This window comes from Nilaparvata lugens, chromosome 1, assembly GCF_014356525.2.
Source record: "Nilaparvata lugens isolate BPH chromosome 1, ASM1435652v1, whole genome shotgun sequence".
Lineage (NCBI taxonomy): Eukaryota > Metazoa > Arthropoda > Insecta > Hemiptera > Delphacidae > Nilaparvata > Nilaparvata lugens.
The window spans coordinates 14,875,476-14,900,508 of NC_052504.1; the positions used below are offsets into that span (position 1 = coordinate 14,875,476).

The 25,033-nt window shown below is 33.5% G+C and overlaps 1 protein-coding gene across 2 annotated transcripts; it reads right to left on the reverse strand.

Annotated features, from left to right (window-relative positions):
* Nucleotides 1-1,926: 1,926 nt before the first annotated feature.
* Nucleotides 1,927-24,786, reverse strand: LOC111048223 (cullin-2). Of its 2 annotated transcripts, none has more exons than XM_039431418.1 (15): nucleotides 24,589-24,786; nucleotides 23,979-24,101; nucleotides 20,890-21,090; nucleotides 18,719-18,825; nucleotides 17,568-17,749; nucleotides 16,450-16,616; nucleotides 13,310-13,541; nucleotides 11,933-12,100; nucleotides 10,527-10,742; nucleotides 8,798-8,944; nucleotides 7,985-8,062; nucleotides 7,522-7,588; nucleotides 6,164-6,363; nucleotides 4,152-4,367; nucleotides 1,927-2,538 (listed from the first exon to the last, which is right to left on the reverse strand). In XM_039431418.1, exons 2-15 carry the CDS (start codon nucleotides 24,095-24,097, stop codon nucleotides 2,410-2,412), a joined length of 2,229 nt encoding a protein of 742 aa, XP_039287352.1. In that variant the 5' UTR covers nucleotides 24,098-24,101; nucleotides 24,589-24,786; the 3' UTR covers nucleotides 1,927-2,409. The 2 variants fall into 2 exon arrangements, with proteins under 2 accessions (XP_039287352.1, XP_039287356.1); XM_039431422.1 differs by lacking the exon at nucleotides 1,927-2,538 and adding an exon at nucleotides 2,773-2,813 and having other exon boundaries at nucleotides 4,118-4,367; nucleotides 24,589-24,754.
* Between the last annotated feature and the right edge of the window lie 247 nt (nucleotides 24,787-25,033).

Sequence of the window (25,033 nt, forward strand, 5' to 3'; positions counted from 1 at the left end):
AATAAAATATTGATGTAATTTATTGACCGAGCGAAGTGAGATCTAAGATTCAAGTCGACGGTTTTTCATTTCTCTTTGTTTAAATGTTGCGCATTTACGGCAAAACGCAGCAATAGATTTTCATGAAATTTGACAGGTATGTTCCTTTTTAAATTGCGCGTCGACGTATATACAAGGTTTTTTGGAAATTTTGAATTTCAAGGATAATATAAAAGAAAAAGGAGCCTCCTTCATACGCCAATATTAGAGTAAAAATCAGACTATAGAATTATTCATCATAAATCAGCTGTCGAGTGGATTATAAATTGCATGCCATGACACATGCAATTCAATATCTCAATGTAACTTGGTGAAAAATCAGCTGCTGTGTGGACTATTAATTGCATGCCTCATTGAATGCAATTTTTATGCACTATTAAATGAACTATTGATTGCATGCAATAAATAACTAAAATAACATAGTATTTTCTCTCGACCTTTCTCTGCTTTGAACTCAAGCTGTCCTGTTGCCAGTATGTCTTGAAGGAGATTAGCTTTTGATGTTAGCATTTTTGATACACCAACCCCAACAGCCATTAGCCGTTTTCACACCGATATCTCGCCGACACGACATACAGACAGAATTTACTCTGATGGACAGTATAAGAGGAGGCTGTGGTTTATAACTGCGCGAGGTCTACTGTTCACAGAACTACTAGTTATTTTGTTGTGAGGGTATTGCACAAGATTAATAACAAATCAAATTATCCCTTTAATATGTCAGTTTTGGATGCAAGTATGAAGTGGACCTAATAAGACCAGATAGATGTCACATCAATCAACACTATTGATTGAAAAATGATGAATTGATGTACATTTCTGAAAACTTGACGTTCAATCAACAAACAAGCATATCGATTACAAACATTTGTTAATCGCCAATGAACCTCAAGGGTCTGTATTTGGGTCGATGAATCAGTAGGTGATCAGAGAATTGATAGTTTTTTCAGTCCACTCAGCATTTTCCATTTTTTGAAATTTGATGCTTTCTTCCGTGAAATTTTTCCTATGGTTCGCCTATAAATGTATACAAGTATTTATTATGTAGGCCTATTTATAATGAAAACATCCTCACTGACAATAAATGCATTTTTGACTAATGTTACTTGAAACTAATGCTTTTTTCTTCAGTTCACGAACAACCACAGTAAATAAAGTAACATTCCTCTAATTCTCTAAATCGATTGTCTGTTTTAAACGAGTAATGAAACACGATTTATAGAATGAGGTAGCGTAGAAGATGCATCTAAACCTGACTGCCAGCATTTGAATTGATATTTTCTATTCTTTTATATTATAATACAATTTGAGTGGGTGTCAAGTCATCCACTGTAAAGCTCTTATTACTATCTTAAACCAGACCACCAACGGTTCTACTGATTTGACAGGATTCGAGTTTTGACTCAAGCTTAGTCCAACACTCTGATATGAAATTTTTTCATGAATACACACCAAAGGTATTTTGAAAGAGGAAGAGTTGAGGAAGTTTGCCATAGCAGAGCGAATCGAACAATCTACCGATCTCAAATCAGTATGTATATGAGAATTGTCCCACTAGTATTATTCAGCTTGTATTAGTTTGAAATATCAAAACGTAAAGTTATCATTTTGATGACAAATTTAATGTTAAAAGTACTTCATTAAACATTATTATGATTTTTACAATTGACAAAGCGTTGATAAAAGCTTTACAAGTAATAGTGTTTCATAGCTTATGTAAAAGAAGAACACTCTTGATTAGCATTTATAGCCAGAACAAATAATATAAATTATAAATTTTAATTTAAAATAATTTCTTATTTATAAAATGAAAATTCAAAAAGCATTGATAAAAAATTAATTCATAAGAAATGAACATAGGTGTGAAATAAATTTTCATTGAAAATGCAGGTTCATAAAAATCATGAATTCTAAATTATATAATATGTTATTACAAATTTACTTACAATAATTGTAATTAAATAAATAGCATCGACATTCCTGACAAAATATTTGTCTTAAACAAAATGTATATAAAATCAATATCATTAGTTTTTACAGCAGAAGAAATCAACATCACTTTTCAAAAGATGATGAGGACAACAAAATATTGGATTAAAATCAATACCATTATTTTTTACAACAGAAAAAATCAACATCACTTTTCAAAAGATAATGAAGAAGACAATAAACATTGGATTGATACTCAAAGAAATACCATTCGCCTGATAGCATGGTAAAACTGTTCAAGATATCAATAATGCTCTTGACAGCTACTACAGTAGTTAGCAATAAAATTGTTAATATCCACACTAGAAACCTGCTTAGTTGATGATAGCACACAATAGAAAAATATATCAGTTTAACAATCTCTAATTTCGACCGTGTATTTTACGCTACATAGCTGTACTCGTCCGCTGAGTTCGGGGTTCTTTCAATGTACTGTTTGTCAATTAATGCTTCTATGCACTTTTTTATCATACTGATGGCAGGCGCAAATGATTTCGATTGGCTGAAAACCTGAAACATTGAACATGCCCAATTATAATAATGTAATTCAACAATATATCAACCTCATTTCACGTCAAGACGTCAGCTGTTGATTTTTTATCATTGGAAACTACAAAATCAAACTTTAATAATGCTTTGAATGATTGTTTCAAGTGAGAGGATAGTAACAGCCTACTTTCATTAGTAAATTACCTTCACAGTAATAAAATTATATTTATCAAGATTTGACATGCGCAGAAGAATATCAAAATGTTTTTTTTAAAGAGAACAATATTTCCTTATTTTTAAATTCGTTTAGTTATTATTAACTTCTGCAATGATGCAACTAACAAATGCATGGACTAATTCCAATTTGATTTTTGCTGAGTATATTGCTCACATAAGCCCTGGGTTTAACCATGGAAAATGAGAAGGTTTTGTAATGAATGTAATAATTAAAATACTATACAATTAGACAAATTTCAATGTAGATACAAAATAGATAAATATAATATCTCCAAGATCTAATGTTCTTGATATGATGTTGACAACTTGGTGATGATGAAAGATAAAAAAGTTGTAAAGAAATTGAGGAATATTTAAAAATGAACAATATTATACATTTTTAGTAACACATTAACATGCTTTTTCAAATTCAAAATGGGTACATTTCTCTCTCTTGTTGGAGGGTTAAGGTTGTGCATTCAATATTTTTTTTCTTTTTCTAATCTATTGGACAGGTTCTTAGAACATAATCTATGCAATTGAAATATTTTTATCAGCTTCTGTTAGCTAACAATAGGGCTTCAAAAGTCACTTTTTTGAGGCAGATGGTACACATACCCTACAAAAACTACTGGTCAGAAAAATTTGAGAAAAATAAATAATAACAAGTCTCCATTTCAATATAGCAAAAATTACGTCAACTTTGTTTTTGAAAATCTGAAAAAATTAAAATTTTTACGCATTTTAAACTTTTTTTCACATTCAATGTTAGTTCTATAGACTTCAAATTCACAGCAACTTGTAGCGCTGTTCTTGATGAATAAAGTTGATGCTTAAACTTCTTTTATAGGCACAATAATAGCCGCTGGTATGTGTATCTTTAAAGCACGGTTTTATGCCTGCTATGCTCGGGCAGCAAGTGAATAGTACAGCTGGAGCGATCTAGCGGAATTAGTTTGTCCCTAGAGCTAAGCGCTCGACGTTAAGTGTAAGAGAGGGCCGACTGCGCCCTAACTTCGCCCTCCGAGGTATAAAATAAAGGCAGTCATTCTATTCTATTCTTGTATTATTAGAATACAATCATCAAGACAGTTTCAACCACTTCTTAGATATATATTTTTTGTATACTATGATTGAAAAAGCAACACATCGAATGAGAGCTATTCAAATCTAAAAAAGAAATAGAATTTTACGTTTCAGCTCCAGATAAACTATGGATAAAGCTGTAGGAAAGGCATCAACATTACAGAATTATTGTTTTTGATAATTAAATATTAATTCAAGCAAATGAAGAAATCATTCAATAAATGGTGTATTGATTACAATTTAACAAAAACTGATGGAATGGTAGAAAAATGTGTTAAACCAAATTAATTGTAATTATTTAAATAGCAAATGTGTGCACTAAGAATGCTTACCTCTTGGATTAAAGCATTATGCCGTAAGACTTTCCTGGACTTCATAATTCTAACAATTTTCGCTTGCAGATAGAGCTTGCGGTCCTCGTCGACAGAAGTGACGGTCTGCTCCATCTCCTGGGGCGTCTCCTTCTGCAGAGCCGTCGATATCCTCAGTCTGGTGCGCTTGTTGCTGTACTCCATGTTCAGTGATAGCACGGTAGCTCCGACAAGATTCTGATAAACAAATCGTTTACCATATAATAATACAATAGGATCTTTATTTTTATATTATAGAATATTATACTGCCAAACAAATACAACAGTTTAGATCATCACAATAAACTGAGATCTTTATTTTGATAGTGTAGAATAAAATATTTTCATTTTATAGGATCTTCCCGCAAGGGACTCCCCACCAAAAAAGCAATACGAATTTTCTTTCAGGATCTTTATTGCATTCAGAAAATGTCGTTTTCATAAAAACTTGTGTAGAGGAAATGGGCGAGTAAATTCATTTACTTGATTTATTTTAAATATTTTTTCAAGTTCAGTATGTACAGTCCTCAATTGTGTGGTGATGCAACCATAGAAGCCGTTATCAGTTAAATTTGTTGATTCCTCTTATTCAACCATTCATGTTCAGTTCTAGTTGATTGAAGCCTACATTTCTGAAAAGGTATCTAATTCTATTACAATTCAATCAACTAGAACTGAACATGAATAGTTGAATAAGAGGAATAAACAAATTGAATAAATAACGGTTTCTATGGTTGCATCACCACAATGTGAAATTATTATAATGATAGTCTTCAATTATAATGATAATGATCGATTCAACCGTCAAAATTTAAAATTCTTAGCTTTTGTTGTTTTCAAGTGAAAATGGACTAAGTTTCATAAAAGTGAAATTATAACCTTATTTCGAACTTATGTCATCTAAATTTGGGAGATAAATAGTACAAGGAGTATCATTAGTTTTTCTCTCCCAGTCAGTCCTCTTTTGTAAAAATAATAAAAATTTATGAAATGATTACAATGATTCCCTCATAGTAAATGTACACCAATCAATGGCAAGTGCTATGTCTAGTTTGCCAAGGTTCGTGAAAAGAAACTTTGAAATTTACATTTGTAACTGTAATGGAATTACAAATATTAATAACTGATTTTCAAATTTTCTCCTCCACATGTGAAAAGGAGAGATGATAATGATAGTCCTCAATTATTATAATGATAATGATCAATTATTCATGAAATTATTACAATGAGTCTCTCATAGTCAATCAATGGCAAGTACTATGTCTAGTTTGCCAAGGTTCTTGACAAGAAATTTTGAAATACACATTTGTAACTGTAATAGAATTAAAAATATTAATACTAACTAATTTTCCGATTTTCTCCTCCACATGCAAAAAGGATAGATGATCATATTATGACATCAACACAGATTGCTTTAGTCAGTGCAAACCTTAGTTTTTTAAAATTGAAATTACTTTAATTTTGAATTGTAAATTACAAAGTTTTCCTTCAAAATTACTCCTCTAATATAGAAAAAGTCCGGAAGCGCTAAGCTTTATATGGCCATGTTATTCTCAAAAGAATGAGAGCACAAGTTGCCGTATTTCTGTCAATTCTATCAAAATGATCTACACTCTCTTTTCGCTTTTTCTCTCACACAATCAGCTCACATGAACTGAAGACGAAATTTCATTCTATTAGATCTGGTCGCACTGTATTCCATAAGCACAATGCTTATGCTCTGGTTTGCACAGACTGTAAGAGGTTTCTAATATTAATCTAAGGTTTGCACAGACTGTAAGAAGGTCTCAAATACAACTTTTACTGAATGTAACAGTTTGGGATGCACCACATGAGCTTAGCTCCATATGTACGTTCAAAAAGCTGATATGAGTAAATTGAAACAAGCGACTGTTTCCAGCTTCAGGGATTGTTATTGGGTTATTAGGAGGTGAACAGTAAATAGCATGTCCAACTATAATTATTGAATAAGAGCATAATAAAAAATGGATTACCTCAGAACTGGCCGTTAATAATTTACAATCAACAAGACTAGAGATGTGTTTGGCAAACTGATCCGAATTGAGTTGAAGCGTTTCTTGTATTTCAGCGCAGGTGAGAGAGTCTGACTTCTCGAATAGTAACATTACAGCCATTTGGAATGTCTGCATTGTAAAAATATATGTTTTCTTCAAGTAACCTAATTTGAGTTCGCCTGGAAAATGCAGAGAAAAATATGAATTGTAGCTTCAGAATCTCATTAAATGTAAAAATACAGTTCAATTGTATGAAAAATTGTAGAAAAGAGTTGATACAGATAGACAATAGTAGAGAGAGATGCAAATTAATGACGTAAAGTAATACAGTAATATTCAATATTATTCATTTACAACAATAAATCATAACGCAGCTCTGTAATTAACGATCAGGGTCGTCCTCCAGTATCCCATGAGTAAGACTTGTAGTGCACATTTTCAAACCCAACCTTTTCAGTAGGCTTACTAAAGATCTAAGTTCAATGTCCACTTCAACAGATGCCCTTTTTTGGATTTTAAAAGCATGAAATACACCTGCAACTTTATTGTACAATGCATCTTATATGGCTGAACTTATCCCGCTCTATTGTCAATCTAATGCTTATAAGATGTTTAATGCTTAATGGTAAAGGTGTGTATTAAACTCTTCTCTCTATCTCTCTCAAACTGACACTTTTTTCAGTCGTATTTTTCTAAAATCAACATTCGTTGATAGTTGGCTATGTAACTAGCCATGATGAGACAGGTGTAGCCTTATAATAACATCATTAACAACAAGTAATAAGCATTACCAGTTCTTAGTGGAAAATGCATTAAACTGACAACTGAAGAGCTTCCCACCAACAAGCAAAACTGCGCAATCGGAACGACTACATTTTTAGTGAGGTCCACGTTATAATGGCAGTGGAGAAATATAGGAGAACAACGTTGCCGATCCTCCGTCTTGCCAATGCCTTCTATAGAGGGTAACTGATACCGTTTTATTGATGTAATATTAACTGTTCATTCTCGTTTAAAATAATCAATTATATTTTATCAACAAAACATTATATTTTTCAATGATTTCATAATCAAGATTAAATATTTTGTTAATTAATTACATTTCTACATTGTTGAAAAACAACAATCTGGCAACAGAGCGAAGCGAAAAAGAGAAAACGCTATCTGCTTTGTTGCATGATAGAAAAGGATAGCAGCACTATTGCCAATCGTATACTGCTATTATAACGTGGACTCCACTATAGGCTCGATGGAGTTTATTGAGGAAAGGGAAACACCTCATAAAAATCAATAAGATTTTATTAATTTAATCTAAAAATTAAAATACCACAGCTTACCTTGGCATAAATGATGTAGCCATGTCAATTTTCTGCCATTGAAATGGTTATGGTAAAAGTTTTCAAACTGAAACAAGTGAATTATTATAAAAATCAGGAGAAAACTTTGTCTTCACGTGGCTACATATAAGATCCAGAAAACCATAATATGAAATATGAAATGAAACAAGGAAGTTCCAGGTATGTCTAACTAAAATATGATAGCATTGATAAAACCATGATAAAATGCACTTGAAAAATAACACAAGGTAGTATCATACAAAATACTGAAGAAATTCCTCGTAAAACATCTTAATGTATAACTGCTGCGGCATCTTTTACATATATAGCAAAGATAAAGCAAATCATTATTATAAATGTTATCCAATTATTAGGCTATCATTAGGGGAAATATTGAATCTTCTCAAGTAAAAGAATTATAAATAAAACAATAGCTGTTTGGAAAGCTGTTGCAATTACTCACTTTCTGAACGGATTTTTCAAGTTCCTGAGGTACAGCGAATGGTGTGATTGCGACCTGTCCCAATGGCCAAGCACCAGCCTGAAACAACGAAAAATAAATAAATTAATATCATTTATAACTTTTGATTGTTAACAAAATTAAATTAAATTGAGACTGTATCAAAATATAACAGAAATCGATCTGAAGTGAATAAAATGATCATAATTGGTATAGTTGAAATGTAAGCTTCAATGCAGACTGTGGCTAGTTTCTAAAAAACTCTCCTCAAAGAGAAACAAAAGCAATCTTCAAGAAATGAGAAACTCGAATTTTCAATTATTTCAAATAATAGTATACATATTATTGATATTGGTTCTCGTTCAATAATTATTAAAAGATAAGAGGGAGCCATCTCCACATATCATCAATTTATGAGTTTCTAAGTGCCGTTTACACAGTGCCAGTTTAAACTAAATTTAATCTTGAACTGGATTAAATCTATACAAAGTATCATTTGTTATAATGTGATTCATTTGGAGTTTAAGCCTTTAAGCCAACAGCTGATTGAATTCAGTTTAAGCTTTCACTGTGCAAACGGCTCTAAATCCCTTACGGTGAATCAAAACCATACTTGGACTGTGGATACATTCATTCATCATCCAAGCACAATTCTCAGGTTCATGTAGACATTACTCTCAGCAAATATAGTAATTTTGTAATAACTAATAAATGATAATATAGCAGACATTTTAATAAAAACCTGTTGAAAATTCAAAGAATGGATAAGAGTATAATAACATAAAATAAGCGCAATATATTTTATTATTGACTTACCTGAAGAACAGAGATAGTAAAATTTATTCCTAGTTCGATATTTTCTTGTTTAATGTAAGCGTTGAATTTATTGTTGAGATCTGATGAGACAGACATGTCAGTGAACATCCTGTGCAGTTTATTGGTGAACTCGTAGCCACAGGCTTGCTGCAATTGAAAATATGTAATATTTTAACACCATACTTTGAAATCAATTTGTTAAGACTTCAAGGTTGATTACACTTGAATATAATTTGAACAGGACTTGAATAAAAATGTGTAATTCAGTAGATCAAAAAGATATGGTAAATTCCAATGTGCCTAGATTACATGTACAGTATTCCTACTGTTTGTTATTGCGAAGAGTAGGAATTGTTTGTTATTGCGCATCTTTTCATGAACACTACCTTGTATGCTATAGTCAGGTCCACGTTATAATGGCAGTGGAGAAAGATGATTATATAAATAGGAGATTATAAAGATGCCATTATATAAAGAGGAGAAACAGTATTGATGTAATATTAACTGTTAATTCAAAGAATTTTATAATGAATTTTTATAATTAAGATGAAAAATTTTGTTAATTAATTATTAATTCTACATTGTTAAAAGACGATCTGGCAACAGAGCAAAGTGAGAAAGAGATAGCGCTATCCGCTTTGTTGAATGATAGACAAGGATAGCAATACCATTGCTAATTAAACACTGCCACTATAACGAGGACCTGACTATAGGTACATTGATAGATTCCATTTTGGAATACCTCTGTGATGGAATTGTCAGTTGGTTGGTGGTTTAATGAATCCAAATTTCATCCCAATACTACAGTATTTACACAATAGACAATTATTTAATATTCAAACAAGTTTTCAAAACTTTCTGGTATTATTTTAATTAATAATACATTCAAGAACAATTACAATCTTCCTAGATATACAGACTTTTGAAAAATTAATAAGATTAACTGTATTTTGAAAAATTAATAAGATTAACTGTATCGGTGAAAGTTACACTGGATCAAATGAAATGCGATCTGTACCAAAACACAGATTATTAATTATTATTTAAAGATTATTGATCATTAGCGGCCCTGTATGTGCAGGTTTGATTTGTATAATGAACGAGTCATGATACCTTTTTCAACTTTTATTATTCTCGAAATTATTCAATTGTAATATTGCTATTCATATCAAATATTGTATTTGTGTTTTGCTTTTTGTATTGAATTGTTCTGTACTTAATGACGTAGATAATTCTCCTGAATACATCATAGGCGGCTACAATGAATATTATTCTATTCTAATTCAGTAAAAAATGTGGAATAATTTAAATTTATTCTTCCAAAAAGTACATTACATTACAATATATAACTGAAAATAGTAGAAAAAAATTGGTTTAAACTACCCCTGAGTTGATACAGTGTGGGTCGTTCATGTTCCATATGCATTTTTAAATCTCTTGATCAGTATGGATACAATGTCAAACAAATATTTTTATTAAACAAAAATAAAACAGCAGAGCTGTGCATGAATAGAAATGTAAATATAAACTACATAATGCCTTCAATATAAAAAGTGAATATGATCAAAAATAAAAATAATATTCACGCCATGTATTAGTGCTTGAAGTTGATTGCTAGATAGAATATTGGATAGAGCGATGACAAATTTGAACAAAATAAACATCTCTTGGTCTGTTGGTTTTGACAAGTAGAAATTATACTAAGAAGAAATTGAAGCACATTACCCACCTTGAGCCTATTAATCATGGCCTCCTCGGCATCCATTGACTGACTCAACTGCTGAATCAGCCGTTTGGCCAGCATCCGCGAATAGAACTTCTGAAAAACATCTTTGTCGTCGATGTATTTGAAAATTGTGATCGACTGTGCGAGCCGATCTTCAATTTCATTTTCGGACATGCCTTTTGACGACTTCTTCAGAAGCATGTCACAGTATCTGGCCAACTGTAAATCATCGATAACATGCATCTTGAGTGCAATATAAAAAAACATAATAATTATGTTTATTATTTATATAATTATAAGATATAATTATTATATCTCGATTTATTTATTCAAGTATATTAATAGTGGAAAAATGTATTTAATTATAACATTGAAAATTAATTCAATGTTATCATGAAGTAGCCTACTGCAAATGATCAATAACATGCATCTTGAGTACAATATAAAAACATAATATTATATCTCGATTAATTTATATTTATTGAAGAATATTAATAGTGGAAAATGTATTTAATTATATAATTGAAATTTACTTCATGATATCATTGAATTAATTTTCATGGCATTAATGAACAATGACGGACTGACTACGGCTTGAAGGAAGCCAACTCCAACCAGTTGGGAGTTTCAATTATTTGGGTTGTAGTGTGACAGTGAGAGATAGAGGGCTTGATGAAGAAATACAGCATAGGATAAATTGTAGATGGATGAACTGGAGAAGAATGATTGGTGTTGCCAGGATAGCTGAGACGACTAAGGCGTTACACACTTTAGTCTGTTAGCGCACCAGGTCTTGGGCTCAAATCCCGCCGAAGGCATAGACGTTTGATCATCTCATAGAATCTCCCTCGCATGCTCCTGTAGGCTTCATCCGCAATAAAAAAGTATAAGAAATATAAAGTATATAAAAATTTAAATAAAGTCAGTAGTGAGGCCATCATGCTGTATGGAACGGAAACATGGTCCATTTCAAAGAGACAGGAAAGAAAGATGGAAGTGATTAAGATGACAATGTTTAATTGGATGTAAGGGGTTACATGAAGAGACAAGATAAGGGATGAGTTGATGAGGCACAGTAAGGCCCAAGCAAAATGAGGCGTTTTTTCAGTTGGCACTTCAGTACAGGAAGCTCTCCGATTAGCTGGACAGGAAGATCACTCGTTACGCTAATCCAATCAGTGAATCGTGACGACTGAAAAACGCCTCGTGTGACTTAGTCCTAAGGGCCGAGGTGTTTTTTTATTAGACGCGTCGGCACTACAGGTCAGGAAGCTCCGATTAACTGATTTCGATACTCCCAATTTTCAGACCACAATGCAATGAATTGCACTGAGCTTAAAGGTATAAGATAGAAAGAAAATAGACGTACAAGAACAAACAATAGATAAAAATGTATAATAGCAACTGACCAATTCGGGAGATTTGCACATCTGCTTGGACGGTCGGTGATTGATAACGGAAGAGCAAGCTTTGTCCAGAGCACCCATAAAACTTTGATCGCCCGAGAATACTTCCTGAATCAGATCTTTATATTTTTTATGTACACCAAGCATACTCTCAACAAACTGTGTATGTACCTGGAACAAACAGAAAACAAATCATCAGAAAACTGTTGAGGTGATAACCAACATTATCTACAAAACTGGATTCTGTACAAGTACTGCCGAAGAAGATGACAGTTTGGATGACTTTGAAGTATTATTATTTTTCATAATTATTTGACACTTGAGAAAGGGATAAATACCTGAAACTAGTAGGTAGTGTTCAAAAGACAATAAAAAAAGGGTAGACTACTATTAATTCTAAGATTACTTTTATACAGTAGCTCGCATTTAGTGTTGTCCAATGAATTTTCAGTTGTAGAAATGTTGTTTGAAACTGTACCTGCCGATTTTCCCCAGAAGAAATTGCTCGGTATCACTAATAGTGACACTATTGTTTTTTTTCTTTGGACTCATCTTGAATTTAAAATAGATGTTTATTCGACAGAGGCTGGCTCAAACCAATGTTCCAAGCGAGAACATTTTGGGTTGTTTGGCATCGGGTGGCAAGGTAGACAATTTTAATAGTCAATTTAAATGGATAAGTGCACAATAACATAGGCCTCTAATATTTAGACTATTTGGGACAAAATTAAGAAATGGAAGTTCTGCGGCTACTATGCCAAACTAGGGTACCGTTTAATTTTGTTAGTTTGTTAGTATGTTATTCGTTAGTAGTACCTTGCTTGGACTATATTTAAACATCACGATTTAAAGTAACAGTTTTTGTATAGTCCTGTTGATTCTCTCCCAATCATAGACTTATTCATTTATTCATCAATACAAACACAAATCTCTTCCTCACTCCCCGTTTCTCTTCCCGATTTTCCCAATAAATGATGCATGAACAAAACTAAGTTGCATGTTATCCCATTATTATTTTCTTTCATTATCGTTAATCGGCCTCTGCGCTCTGGTTTTTTCGAACCTTGCAGGGACTTCCCCTTCAATATATTTACATTTTATTACATTTAATGTTATTCCATACTGTATTGTATTTTAATTTTCTCTTTTATAATCAATGTCATTGTAATTATATTTTGGGACAAATAAAGATTTGATTTGAAATCTTAATGAAGTCTAGGTCTATAGGTCAATAGGTCTAGCCCAAAACTGCTCTACTCCCAAATTCTATAAATAGTACAGAAGATCGGTTATATTTTCACTGTTAAGAACTCAAGACCAATTATATGTCCTAAGTTGAGAAACTTGAAATGTTGAATTATGTGGTTTTGGATGACTCACATTGTCGCCACGCAGCTCCTGCACGGCTTCCAGACCCTGCTGCTTGATGTGCTCCATGACGTGTGTGATGAGCACACTGACACCACTGTTGACGGCCCGCAGCAGCGGGTACATGTTGGCCAGATCACGCCGCCGCTCGCCCGCCACCATCGCCTTGCACTCCCCGTGCAACAGGTTCAGGTGGTCGGCCACCATGTGCTGCTCGCAGCGCTGGCGAACCTTCGTGTGCGAACTGCAAACAATCATTAATCAATCACAATTGCAATGATACAGCGCTGGCGAACCTTCGTCAAATCACCAGTCTTCACACAATTGCATTGATAATATTCATGCAAGTTGAACGTTCTCAGCAAACAGGTTTTGACTGAATAGAGATTGAACCCAGACTTTTATACCATGAATTGTAAACAAAATCAATCACAATTGCACTTATAATATTCATCGCAAGATGAACGCTCTGAGCAAAAAGGTTTCAACTGAATTGAGATTTGAACCCGGACTTTCATATCATGAAATTAACGGCCTTACTGAAAAAAACACAGGTCTAATCAACAGTCTGTGTGCAGTCTTCGCACAATTTAATAGTATTTATTTAGAAACGAGAAGTTGTGCCCTTGCTCCACATCGGTAAGCACAAAAAACACAAAGATGTGTCCTATACTAAGCGAGCAATTTCTGTATATCATTTTGAAAATTTGTATGTCCTACGGAACTCGAAAACTGCTCCTTTTCGGAGCATTTGAATTATATATCAAAATTGCATTTTGATATGTGATTTGAAATATAGTATGTGATAAAAAATAATTTAAATAGGTCTCATATCTGGGATAACTTGCTAAAAGATCTTAAAATGATTCATTCATCCTACGGGTAGCAGCTGATCGAGAGATATTTTCATCGTATGATAAAAACAAGACAGAGTGAGTGAGATCCAAAGTTAATGGACAGAACTTTGAGTGAGAGCGAGTGAAAAAATATAACAGCTGTTTAGTTACCACATCTGGCAACCTTATTAAAACACTAGCCGTCAGGCTCGCTTCGCTCGCCATATCCGTCTAGCCAGGGGGCTCCGCCCCCTGGACCCCCGACTGGATCGTCCAAGAATGAGATCAGCAGGCTCGCTTCGCTCGCCTGCATTTTTCATTTGGGCATTTTTATCATATGTTAGGACAATCCAGTCGGGGGTCCAGACTAAACGTCTGGCCAAACGGATATGGCGAGCGAAGCGAGCCTGACGGCTAGTAATATAATATTCCCAGGATTGAAGTAGCAGTGCCCAATCAATTTTTCCGCGATAAATGCATTTAAATCTTCAACTTGGTGCCAATCTAACAAAATTATTAATTTAGTTACCATTTAACAACTGTTTGGAAGAGGTACTCTCTATAGAATAAAGTTCTAGTCTATATTAACATATGGTATGGACAAAGTCAACTCAACTTAATGCCAACCTGACAAACTTATTAATTTAGTTGCCAGTTAACAACTGTTTCGAAGAGGTACTCTATCTAGATTATAGTTCTATAGTAACATATGATATGGAAATTTCAATTATAATATTACTAGCCGTCAGGCTCGCTTCGCTCGCCATATCCGTCTAGCCAGGGGGCTCCGCCCCCTGGACCCCCGACTGGATCGTCCGAGAATGAGATCAGCAGGCTCGCTTCGCTCGCCTGCATTTTTCATTTGAGCATTTTTATCATATGTTAGAGCAATCCAGTCGGGGGTCCAGACTAAACGTCTGGCTAAACGGATATGGCGAGCGAAGCGAGCCTGACGGCTAGTAATATAATATTCCCAGGATTGAAGTAGCAGTGCCCAATCAATTTTTCCGCGATAAATGCATTTAGATCTTCAACTTGGTGCCAACCTAATATAGTCAACTCAACTTAATGCCAACCTGACAAAATTATTAATTAGTTGCCAGTTAACAACTGTTTCGAAGAGGTACTCTATCTAGATTATAGTTCTATAGTAACATATGATATGGAAATTTCAATTATAATTAAGAGATTGGGAGAAGAAGAATATACATGCTAAAAGACGAACTTTAAACCCTTAAAAACAACCCTTAGAGTTAAAATATTGCCAAAAGATTTCTTAGTGTGCCTCTAAAGGGCCAACTGAACATACCTACCAAATTTGAACGTTTTTGGTCCGGTAGATTTTTAGTTATGCGAGTGAGTGAGTGAGTGAGTGAGTGAGTGAGTCAGTCAGTGAGTGAGTCAGTCAGTCAGTGAGTGAGTGCCATTTCGCTTTTATATATATAGATTGCATGATTCGGAAAGCTTCTGAAAGGCAAGGTGGATGTATAAAGGTACTTTTAGATAATATTATGCCATCTTGACCTTACACATCACCGTACTGCGCATGCGCATTACCAACGTTTAAGTTCAATCAGTGTTTTGAATGTAACGTTCTTTGTGATGATGGTTACTGAGCACTGATTGTACATTTCGGATATCAACTGTGGCGTGCGTGGCGAGCATGACAGTGCTCTCCAGTAGAGCTGCCACCACCAGGTTTTTTGGGTCCTGGGCCCTGCTACTTTTATAGGATAATATTATTAAATAAATACGCAAATTCACCAAAACAATCTCACTCTATTGAAAAAAATCCCATAACAAACATCTATACTCTCTCTCTCTCTAAACATATCCACTCCTCAATCACATTACTCAAAACTACATCTCACTATCTCAAGCACAACCTTCCTCTAGCGCGTCTCGGAACGTTCTCCCTCTAGTTTCGCCTCTACGCGGTCATTACTCTCTCAGCTCACCAGTTCAAAAGACCAATTTGGTGGCCTGAGTGATGACTCCGCTATTCTAATAATTAATATCCTATGAGAGCGGGGTGTTTGAATTGTTACACAACATAATTGTCATTTAAAAGTGCAAAGACCTAACCTTTCCTTTAACCGAAAATTTACATTAATTTTATTATATAAGTTGAATCTTGCCGGCACGTAATCAGCTGATCGATACTCGGTCGCAGTCCATACTCTGTACGGTAGATTTTGATGATGAACTCATTAGATAAAGGTACATCTGAAAGGAATTTACAAGCAGAGAGCAACCAATGATAGAAAAGCAACGCAAGCTTTATTAAACTAGTTATGTAGATGGAAATGAGTGTACCTGAAGTGTAGAAATCTATGGCTACGAAACGATTCATCTTCCAATTTTTTGGTAACTTTCTCCATATACTGTGAAACGTCGCATTCCTGCAGAAGTCTGGCAGCCTCACATTTGTAATGCTCACCACTAGCTTCTAGAAATGGCTTTTCGAAGAGTTCTTCATACAGCTAGAAATTAAGAACAAAACAATCAATTTACTAAAACAATGTATTCAAAAAGTGGTTGGTAATATTTCAAAATGCATGGATAAGAAACAATAAATGAGTTTTTGTGAAACCCAAACAATGAGTAATAACAAAATGAATCATGATGGGATTGTTGAAATTGATTAGAATCAATTTATTATTAGTTGACGAGATAGGATGATTAGAATATTATGAAGGTAGGCTATTGATAGATTTTTGAATATGATAAAATTCATTTCATAGTTGAATGCAACTATGCAGACAAACATTGCAGTTTTGCCAAAGCAAAAATGTTCAGTTATTTTTGAATATTATTTGGTAAATAATGAGATTTCATAAGAAAATGCAAAAGTAGAGTTTTAAATACTTATAAAAAAGTTTCAATTTATTAATTTCAGGGTCATCCATGAAAATTCTTATGGTGGTAAATCATTCAAAATGATTGATGAAATGGTAATTCATTCAAAAATAATCAATTATTGATTCAGCATAGGAATGTCACAACATATATTTGATAATAAATTGGATAAAATATTCCGATTGCAGGATAGAAATTTTATCTGATCCTACTTGTTTTGCATCATGTCCTTTTACATTGCAACTCAAAAAAAAAAACTAAATGACAGTCACTGTAAACGTTATACTGAACCAAATCACATGTGCAGTAGTATACTAAAACAAAGATAACCTAAATAAAGATAACCTTCGCCTTATGTGAGGGTTTCATTTAAAAACTGTTAGCCTAAATAAGTTTATTAAGTGAAAATGGAGAATAAGTGAAAATAACGGTGGCGCCATCACTTTTTAAGAGCTTCATGTAATCAATTTCTAGATAAGTACTTGATGAGTTAAAGCAGCAACAAATTTGTATAAAGCAAGTAAAGCAGCACATTGCTTCTTGGGTTCATATTGGTAAGGGTAAAAAACACTTACTTCAAGATTCCCCTTCTTTTTGAATTCCTGAACACTGACAAATGATTGAATAACTCCTTTAATAATTTCGTTGTTTTGAGATGGAGACGTCCCCATCCTATCCTTGTGGATGCCATCCAGTAGCAGCTCCACTAATCTATCCTTCAAAGGCTCTATCATATTTGACTTCCACATTTCAAGTCCTGAAAAAACCAAAGCGATATTAATTTACAAATGCTTATACTCCCAACAAGTATCAATCACCATAAACTAAAAAAATCTGAAACAGTTGAGCAATATTAGTATTATTTTTGTTGATTACTGATTTTTAATAAACAAATAAATTGGCCTGGAAACTGGATTTCATATTCTATGGAACAATCAAACAAAACAGTATTGCAGAATATCTATCCAGAGAATGATAAATAACTTGAAAATATTATTTCTGTCTTGAGAAGTGGGATTGCATTTTTTCAAATCATAATGAATTATATAAAAGTTCTCTGTCGAATTATTGAACTAATTCCGAAATCAACATGAATTTCTCCTGAATTTTAAAATACAAGTAACTTAATACAGACTGGCGCGAAAGACTTACGCATGGATTTTTAAATGTCATAAGTTTGTCCATTATAATCAAGCAACATTATTTTTATAATACCAACTTAAGAACTAGTCTATGTGAAAGTAGTGAACCAGTTCAAATCCCCTCATTAATTTTTAGAAATAACATTGGAGAGGAGGCGTTCTTCTGCATTCATGAACATTAAAAATCTCTGTGAGATTTTTAAGAAATCAAGGTTCTCCATAACCTTTGTCAATAAATAATAATAGGGCCAATGTTCCTTAATAGTTGATTGAATTTCATCCACCCCAAGAATAATTATTCCACTATAGAATTGGTTATTCATGTGAGATGAGTTATAATCACTAATAATATCATCGCAATACTATTTTTTACTTTTGTTAAATAATTGATAAATTATAAAATAATATTGATAAATTACTGCTGCGATCACTGGCAGCTCCCGTTCTCTGATACTGCACTACTCAAATCCATGCGGTCTTTTTGCGCCACTCTATATAAATAAAAATTAGGCTACAACTATTGGAAAATAGTAAGAGTTGAAAATATTATTATTTTAGATATAAGTACAGAAAAATGATCTCACCTAGTTCGCCGATTTCCATTTGTTCTTGTACATCTTGGGGAACAGATCCATAAATATAATCTGCATCGGATAACTTCTGTTTCCTTATATGCTGTTGATTCAGATATCTAAAAAATACCAAAGGTAATGAATAAGATGTGTGTGAGTAATGCATACATTGTATTAATCTTATTTGCTTGTTTTGTGTTAGACTTATAAGAACTTTTATGTTAATTTATTGAGAGAATGTGGATTGCTAGTTTCGTGTTTTGTGAAGTTTAAATATTCTAGACCTATTATGAAAACTATACAGTTAATTTATTTTTACAGATTTTTTATTTTTTACAAATAATTTGAATTGTATTTGTTGATACAGTAAAGCCCGTTACAATGACATCAATTGAAGTGGATAAAATGAGATCGAATATAATGTTTTATGTGATAGCATTACCGTAATAAATTTAGTAGGAAATATATTTACGAGAGCATATTAACAACTTTAGCACCAATACTAACATTCAAGATTAATAAATAAATGCTCAGAACAACTATCAAACAGTGTCACATATAAGATGAATTGAACATAAGGTGATTACACTCTATTAAGTTATGTCAATTTATGTATTCATTTGCTCATATTCGACTGTTTGCTCTTATTAATGTATAGATTTCTCTCTTGGGCCAAATGGAATATTACCGTCCTCCCTAGACTACTTAGCAAATGCAAAAGAGCCCTAATTTCTTTCCCTTTTCTGAACCACAATTTTTGTAATTCAAGATTTCTTGTTTATTCTTGGTTCTCATTTGTACTGTAATATTTGTTTTTTTAATAACTACACTAAAATTCTATTCAACTTTTTAACGCAAAATGATGAAAAACATATTGGAACTTCATATGATTATGATTGATTATAATATACGATATATATTAGTATGATATAATTTATACTAGATATGAACGAGCTGACAAATGAAAAACATTTGTTAAGATCAAACTTAGTTTTATTATAGCTTGAGAGAACAGGTTCAAGGGAATTGATGTTCATGGGTGTGTGTGCAAAATAGAAAGTTTACATGTATAAAATAGAAAATGATTCATACTTGTTATTTGGCATTAAGTCAATATGGCACTAGGAATATGAAGGGGTCAATCACTGATAATAGGGTCAATGTTCCTTAATAGTTGATTGAATATCATCCACCCCAAGAATAATACAACTATAGAATTGGTTATTCATGTGAGATGAGTTATAATTACTAGTAATATCATCGCAATAATATTTATTTACTTTGTTGAATAATTGCTAAATTAAAGCCGCAAGTCATTAATGAATAATATTACTTCGCAGATCAAAGTTCATTTGTAGAATACTGCAATTTAGACATTAAAGTTTGAACCGCTTACTGTTGGGATATCTATAATACGTCTTTGGAAAAGGTTAATAGTACTTGAATTAAAATTGGTGAAACCGCTGGAAATAGATGAATAAGTAAATAAATGAATAAAATAATGTGTCACGATATTAGTCAAGACATGATTATCTATTTTAAAGTTAATATATGAAGTTCAAAATAACGTTATAGCGTTGCTGATTCTAATAATTTAGATTTATTCCAAAAGCTATTTTTAACGGAGAGAAATATTTACAATAGCAAACACATAATTATGGTTAGGTTAACCACAGCCACATTAGAAACCTGCACAGACTACTAAATTCAAATAAATTGGCAGAATATCTTTGAAACACAATTGAATGCAGTTGAAAAAACTTCTCTATAATTTTATGAGTACGAATAGGTGCAGCTATAACATTTTTAATTTTTCTACAATTTGGTGTAAACTATAGATTTCTCTAGAATTTATGAGTATGAATCTGTGAATTTTGTATTTTTTATAATCTTTCCTTATAAAGTAACACAAATTATTTTTATTGCGAATTATTCCCACATAAGCCTTTTGACGAGATTAAAAAACGTCCATGCCAACGGCGGGATTCGAACTCACGACCCAGGCGTTGCTAGCAGACTGAAGTTTGTAACTCTCCAGACCACTAAACCAACCCGGCCGGCATTACTATATCATAATAAATTATCTTATCATCACGCTTTCAAAGAATCAAACGAATAGAATCTGCGTACGAACAACAAAAACTGTGTTATATAAAAATGTTAATTGATGAAAATATACTTACAGATACAATCTGTGAAGGTAGTTGATACCTTGGCTATATTTTACCCAAGCATTAAAGTAATTGCTGAGCAAGTCACTATCTCCTTGTTCGAGAACACTTTTATGCAGCGATTTTACGTGTTCATCGAGATAATTCTTCGTCTCAGTATAGAGCCTATCTGCCAATGGCTCTGGGTATGCCACACATAATGAGTAGACATCGCTGAAAAAAAATTAAAGATGAATATTGTCTGCTATCCCAACTAAAGATTAACTAGCGAAGCTGCTAAAGTTGTACCATTTCCCTAGCTCTGTTAAAGATCACTGTCAAATTTAAATTGTGTAATATCTGACATAGAAGACTAAATCAATAATATTTTCCATAATAAGCTCTCTCAACTGGAGAAGTACCGAAGACCAGATGTGCATTGCATTGATGGTAGATGGTCACGCACATGGCTGTATTTGTTTTGGTGAGCTTAGCATAGTGATTTAATCCAGTGAGGAAAACAACAGCAGCCGAACTCATCCCTTGCTTTGCGGTGTTCGCTCACGAACAACTCAGACAGTGAGCATGAAGAGAATCCAACTCGCCAGTAACGTCTTGACCGTTAAGATAAGGGTGTGATCACATTGATGCGTATTTATGTGCAAGAGCATTCTTGGTTCTGCATGACCAAGCGTGCAGATGGGAAACAAAATCTCGAAAGAGCAATATACCCTATACCGTCTTCTTCATCCATTTTACCCTCACTTGTAAGATCGATGGCGTCATGCCATGAGCAAAAACAAAACTAAAAACTCGAATTGATCAAGATGGCAGTGATGAAATTCTAATCAATCTTTTATTGTCAAGGAACATAAAAATGTTACAAACAAGGACATTTTCTACAAGAAAATGCGTATTTATGTGCAAGAGCAATCTTGGTTCTGCATGACCAAGCGTGCAGATGGGAAACAAAATCTCGAAAGAGCAATATACCCTATATCGTCTTCTTCATCCATTTTACCCTCACTTGTAAGATCGATGGCGTCATGTCATGAACAAAAACAAAACTAAAAACTCGAATTGATCAAGATGGCAGTGATGAAATCAATCTTTTATTGTCAAGGAACATAAAAATGTTACAAACAAGGACATTTTCTACAAGAATTTGAAAATCGAAAATTAATCATCATTCAAGGACTTTCTCTTCAACTTAATAGCACTTTAGCCAGATATCATTTGAGACAGGTCATCATACAGAAATTCCTGGACATCGTATTAATCCTTGGTTCTCAGGAAACCGGTCACAACTCTCGAACACGCTGGGGTCCAACTGCTTCACCCCTGCAGGCAGCCTGTTAAAGTAGCATAGTGCTGAACTCCTATAGCATACCCGTGATCTTTGAAGATGCACCCTGGGTAAATAACTAAAATAAATAAATAACTGGGTGATGCCTAGAGTTGTGGTCATGCACATCAGTCCGAGTTAACAAATTAGTTGATTCTACTTGATGGGAATAAGGCAGAGCAGGAGGAGGTCGCTGATTACTGTTAGAATGCCTAACAAGAATTGGCTTGCAATGAGCAAGATGTTCGCTTGCAGTAATGATCCTGGCAGCCTGTCTTAGCAGCTTCAGAACGTTCACCGACATTGCTGTATGACCCCACATGAGTAGATCTTAGGAGAAATGGCAGTGGAAAAGTGAATGATACAATCATGACCAAATATTCCTCGGTCACATGGCCCCTCAGCTCAAGCCAAATAGGAAACAGAATCGGGAAAGTCTCTTGGTCAATTGCTGGATGTTGCTGGCCAGCTGAGCTTTGAATCCAGCAGTTGCACAGGTTCCTGATCATAAGGCAAACTTCGCGACAAACTGCAGATGATGTTTTGTGTCTTGCTCTCATTTAGCCTAGCTGGAAATGATTTACCATGAACCATGAGGTTCATGATGCTCTGCCGATCTCTCCAACACCCTCTGACGGTCAATGCCAGTTGACAGCAACGATGCATCATCAGCAAACAGGAGAGTTGCACAAATGCCATCTGTGATTGTGAGGGTGTTGCACACCCTCTGCATGACCGACGCTCTGCCGATCTCTCCAACACCCTCTGACGGTCAATGCCAGTTGACAGCAAGCATCATCAGCAAACAGGAGAGTTGCACAAATGTCATCCAGGTCATGATAATCAAAAGGATTCGCCACATGAGGTACCAAAAACATACAGGGAGTAAACAGGAAGCAGCTCCACCCAATAACACCACCTGAGTCCTCCCAGTTGACTCCAAGATGTTCAGAGCAGAGTCCACAAGCCCATAATAGCGAAGCTTCTCGATCAGTATGTGATGATCAACAAAATCAAACGCTCTGCACAGATAGCACAATGTTTGTGCCATAGACAAACTACCCTTATAAAACTAAACCAATTGCATACTTGAGAAAATGTTGTTTTCCTCGAAGAACTCATCAAGTTGGAGATTGATGACTGCTTCAATCACAGTGAACACTTACTCTTGCTGGTTGCGTGCAGTGAGAGCAGCTGCATGCAAGTCACAACGTGTTTCAATGGCACTTTTCAAATTTTGTTCTTCAGCTCATGCATTATCGGACGTGCACTTGCACAAATATGCATTCAATGTAATCACATCCTTACTGTACGTTGTGCTTTCTATAGTTTGCAAGTTGTGAGATCAATGTTGTCAGCAGAAAGTCCACCTACACTGCTTTCCATTACACATTATTTTGTACATCTACACAATTATAGTCTACACCGGTATGAAAATTCATTTCAACTCAGTGTCAAGATCAGTTTCGTGTTTGATAATAAATTAAGTTGAATAAATTAAAAATATGCAATAAATCTACTTTGGAATCTCATTTCAAAAAGATAATTTTAAAATGATAGGCCTCATATTCTCTCTAGTCAATGACAGAATTAGATAACTTGCAAATAAGCTATCTTTTTCAAATCAAAAGTTTACAAAGCTTCAACCAGATACAAACTCAAATTTTTATTTTTCAATGCTTTGTATCAAAAGAACACACTAATTTTTATGCTTGTAGTAAAATAAATAAGCATAAAAAATAAATAGCCAGACTGTAATCAACAAGCAATAGCTTACCTGAATCTGTCATTCCAAGTTGTTCGTGAAACATCTCCAAGAGTAATAACACCTTCAACTGTTTTTTGAAGTTCATTCCATGTTTCGGTGAAGTCAACTCTTTTAGGTTTCAAAGACATGATGCTGAAATGGAAAAGATGAGAAGTATAAATAGTTGATAAATAATTGCATTTGTTTGTATCTGAGAAAGGTGGGTACAATTTTATCAAGTTTTGTACTTATTCAATAAATAAGCCTGTAACATTTGTTCAAAACTCTCAATCTCAGCTATACTGAATTGATCATTTAGAACAAAACAATCCAATAGGCGTACATTTAAAAACTATTTTATAACCTTCTAACTAAAATAAATATTTATTGTATTTAGAATATCAACCTAGCCAGTCAATTTTATACCACATACTTGTAACAAGCTAAACAGTAACACAATACGTTACTTACAAGGATTATTTTATAAATCATGGACAATATTTAGAACTCAGAAATCAAAACAAAGAAAAATTTAGCTTAGATGAATTTCATTTTTGAAATGGCATGGTGACCTTTCAATCTGTGAATTGGTAGTAAACTTGCAGTATAAACTTGGAAAAAATAACAACAGTTAGGTTACCTTTAGTTAGTAGGAGAAAACCATCAATGACAGGATACTTTAAATCTGAAAAAGTTAATTGACTAAAAATTTTGTTTTAGTCATTTTCATACTTAATACAAGCATAGGTGTTGCAAATTGCAAATCTGCAAAGTGATCAACTGATTGTGAGTTTCTGATTTGTGATGGAGCAGAAGAATCCAGTGCCACCTAGTTTCATATTCATATTCCATGATCCATAAAAACATTTTATTGAGTAGGAAAATCTCTACAAAAGTGTAATTTTATAAAAAAATTATAACGAAATGAATAATAGTTGATTGAAATTGCTGAAATAGATCTATACATTTATTCTGGATTGAATTTTAAAGGACTAGTCACAAGTTATATGAGATTATGTGTAGTTCAACTATTGGTGTGAAGTAAAAACAAAATTAACAATCCATCTAAAAACGAAAATTTCATT

Bases quoted from the DNA above. Each gene is read 5' to 3' on its own strand.
- LOC111048223 (XM_039431418.1), bottom strand. From the start codon at position 24,097: ATGTCTTTGAAACCTAAAAGAGTTGACTTCACCGAAACATGGAATGAA. The intron at 18,826-20,889 runs GTAAGTATATTT...GGTATTTTTTAG, and splicing joins TACCTTCACAGATTGTATCT to ATATCTGAATCAACAGCATA. The intron at 8,945-10,526 runs GTGGGTAATGTG...TTTCAATTGCAG, and splicing joins CCATGATTAATAGGCTCAAG to CAAGCCTGTGGCTACGAGTT.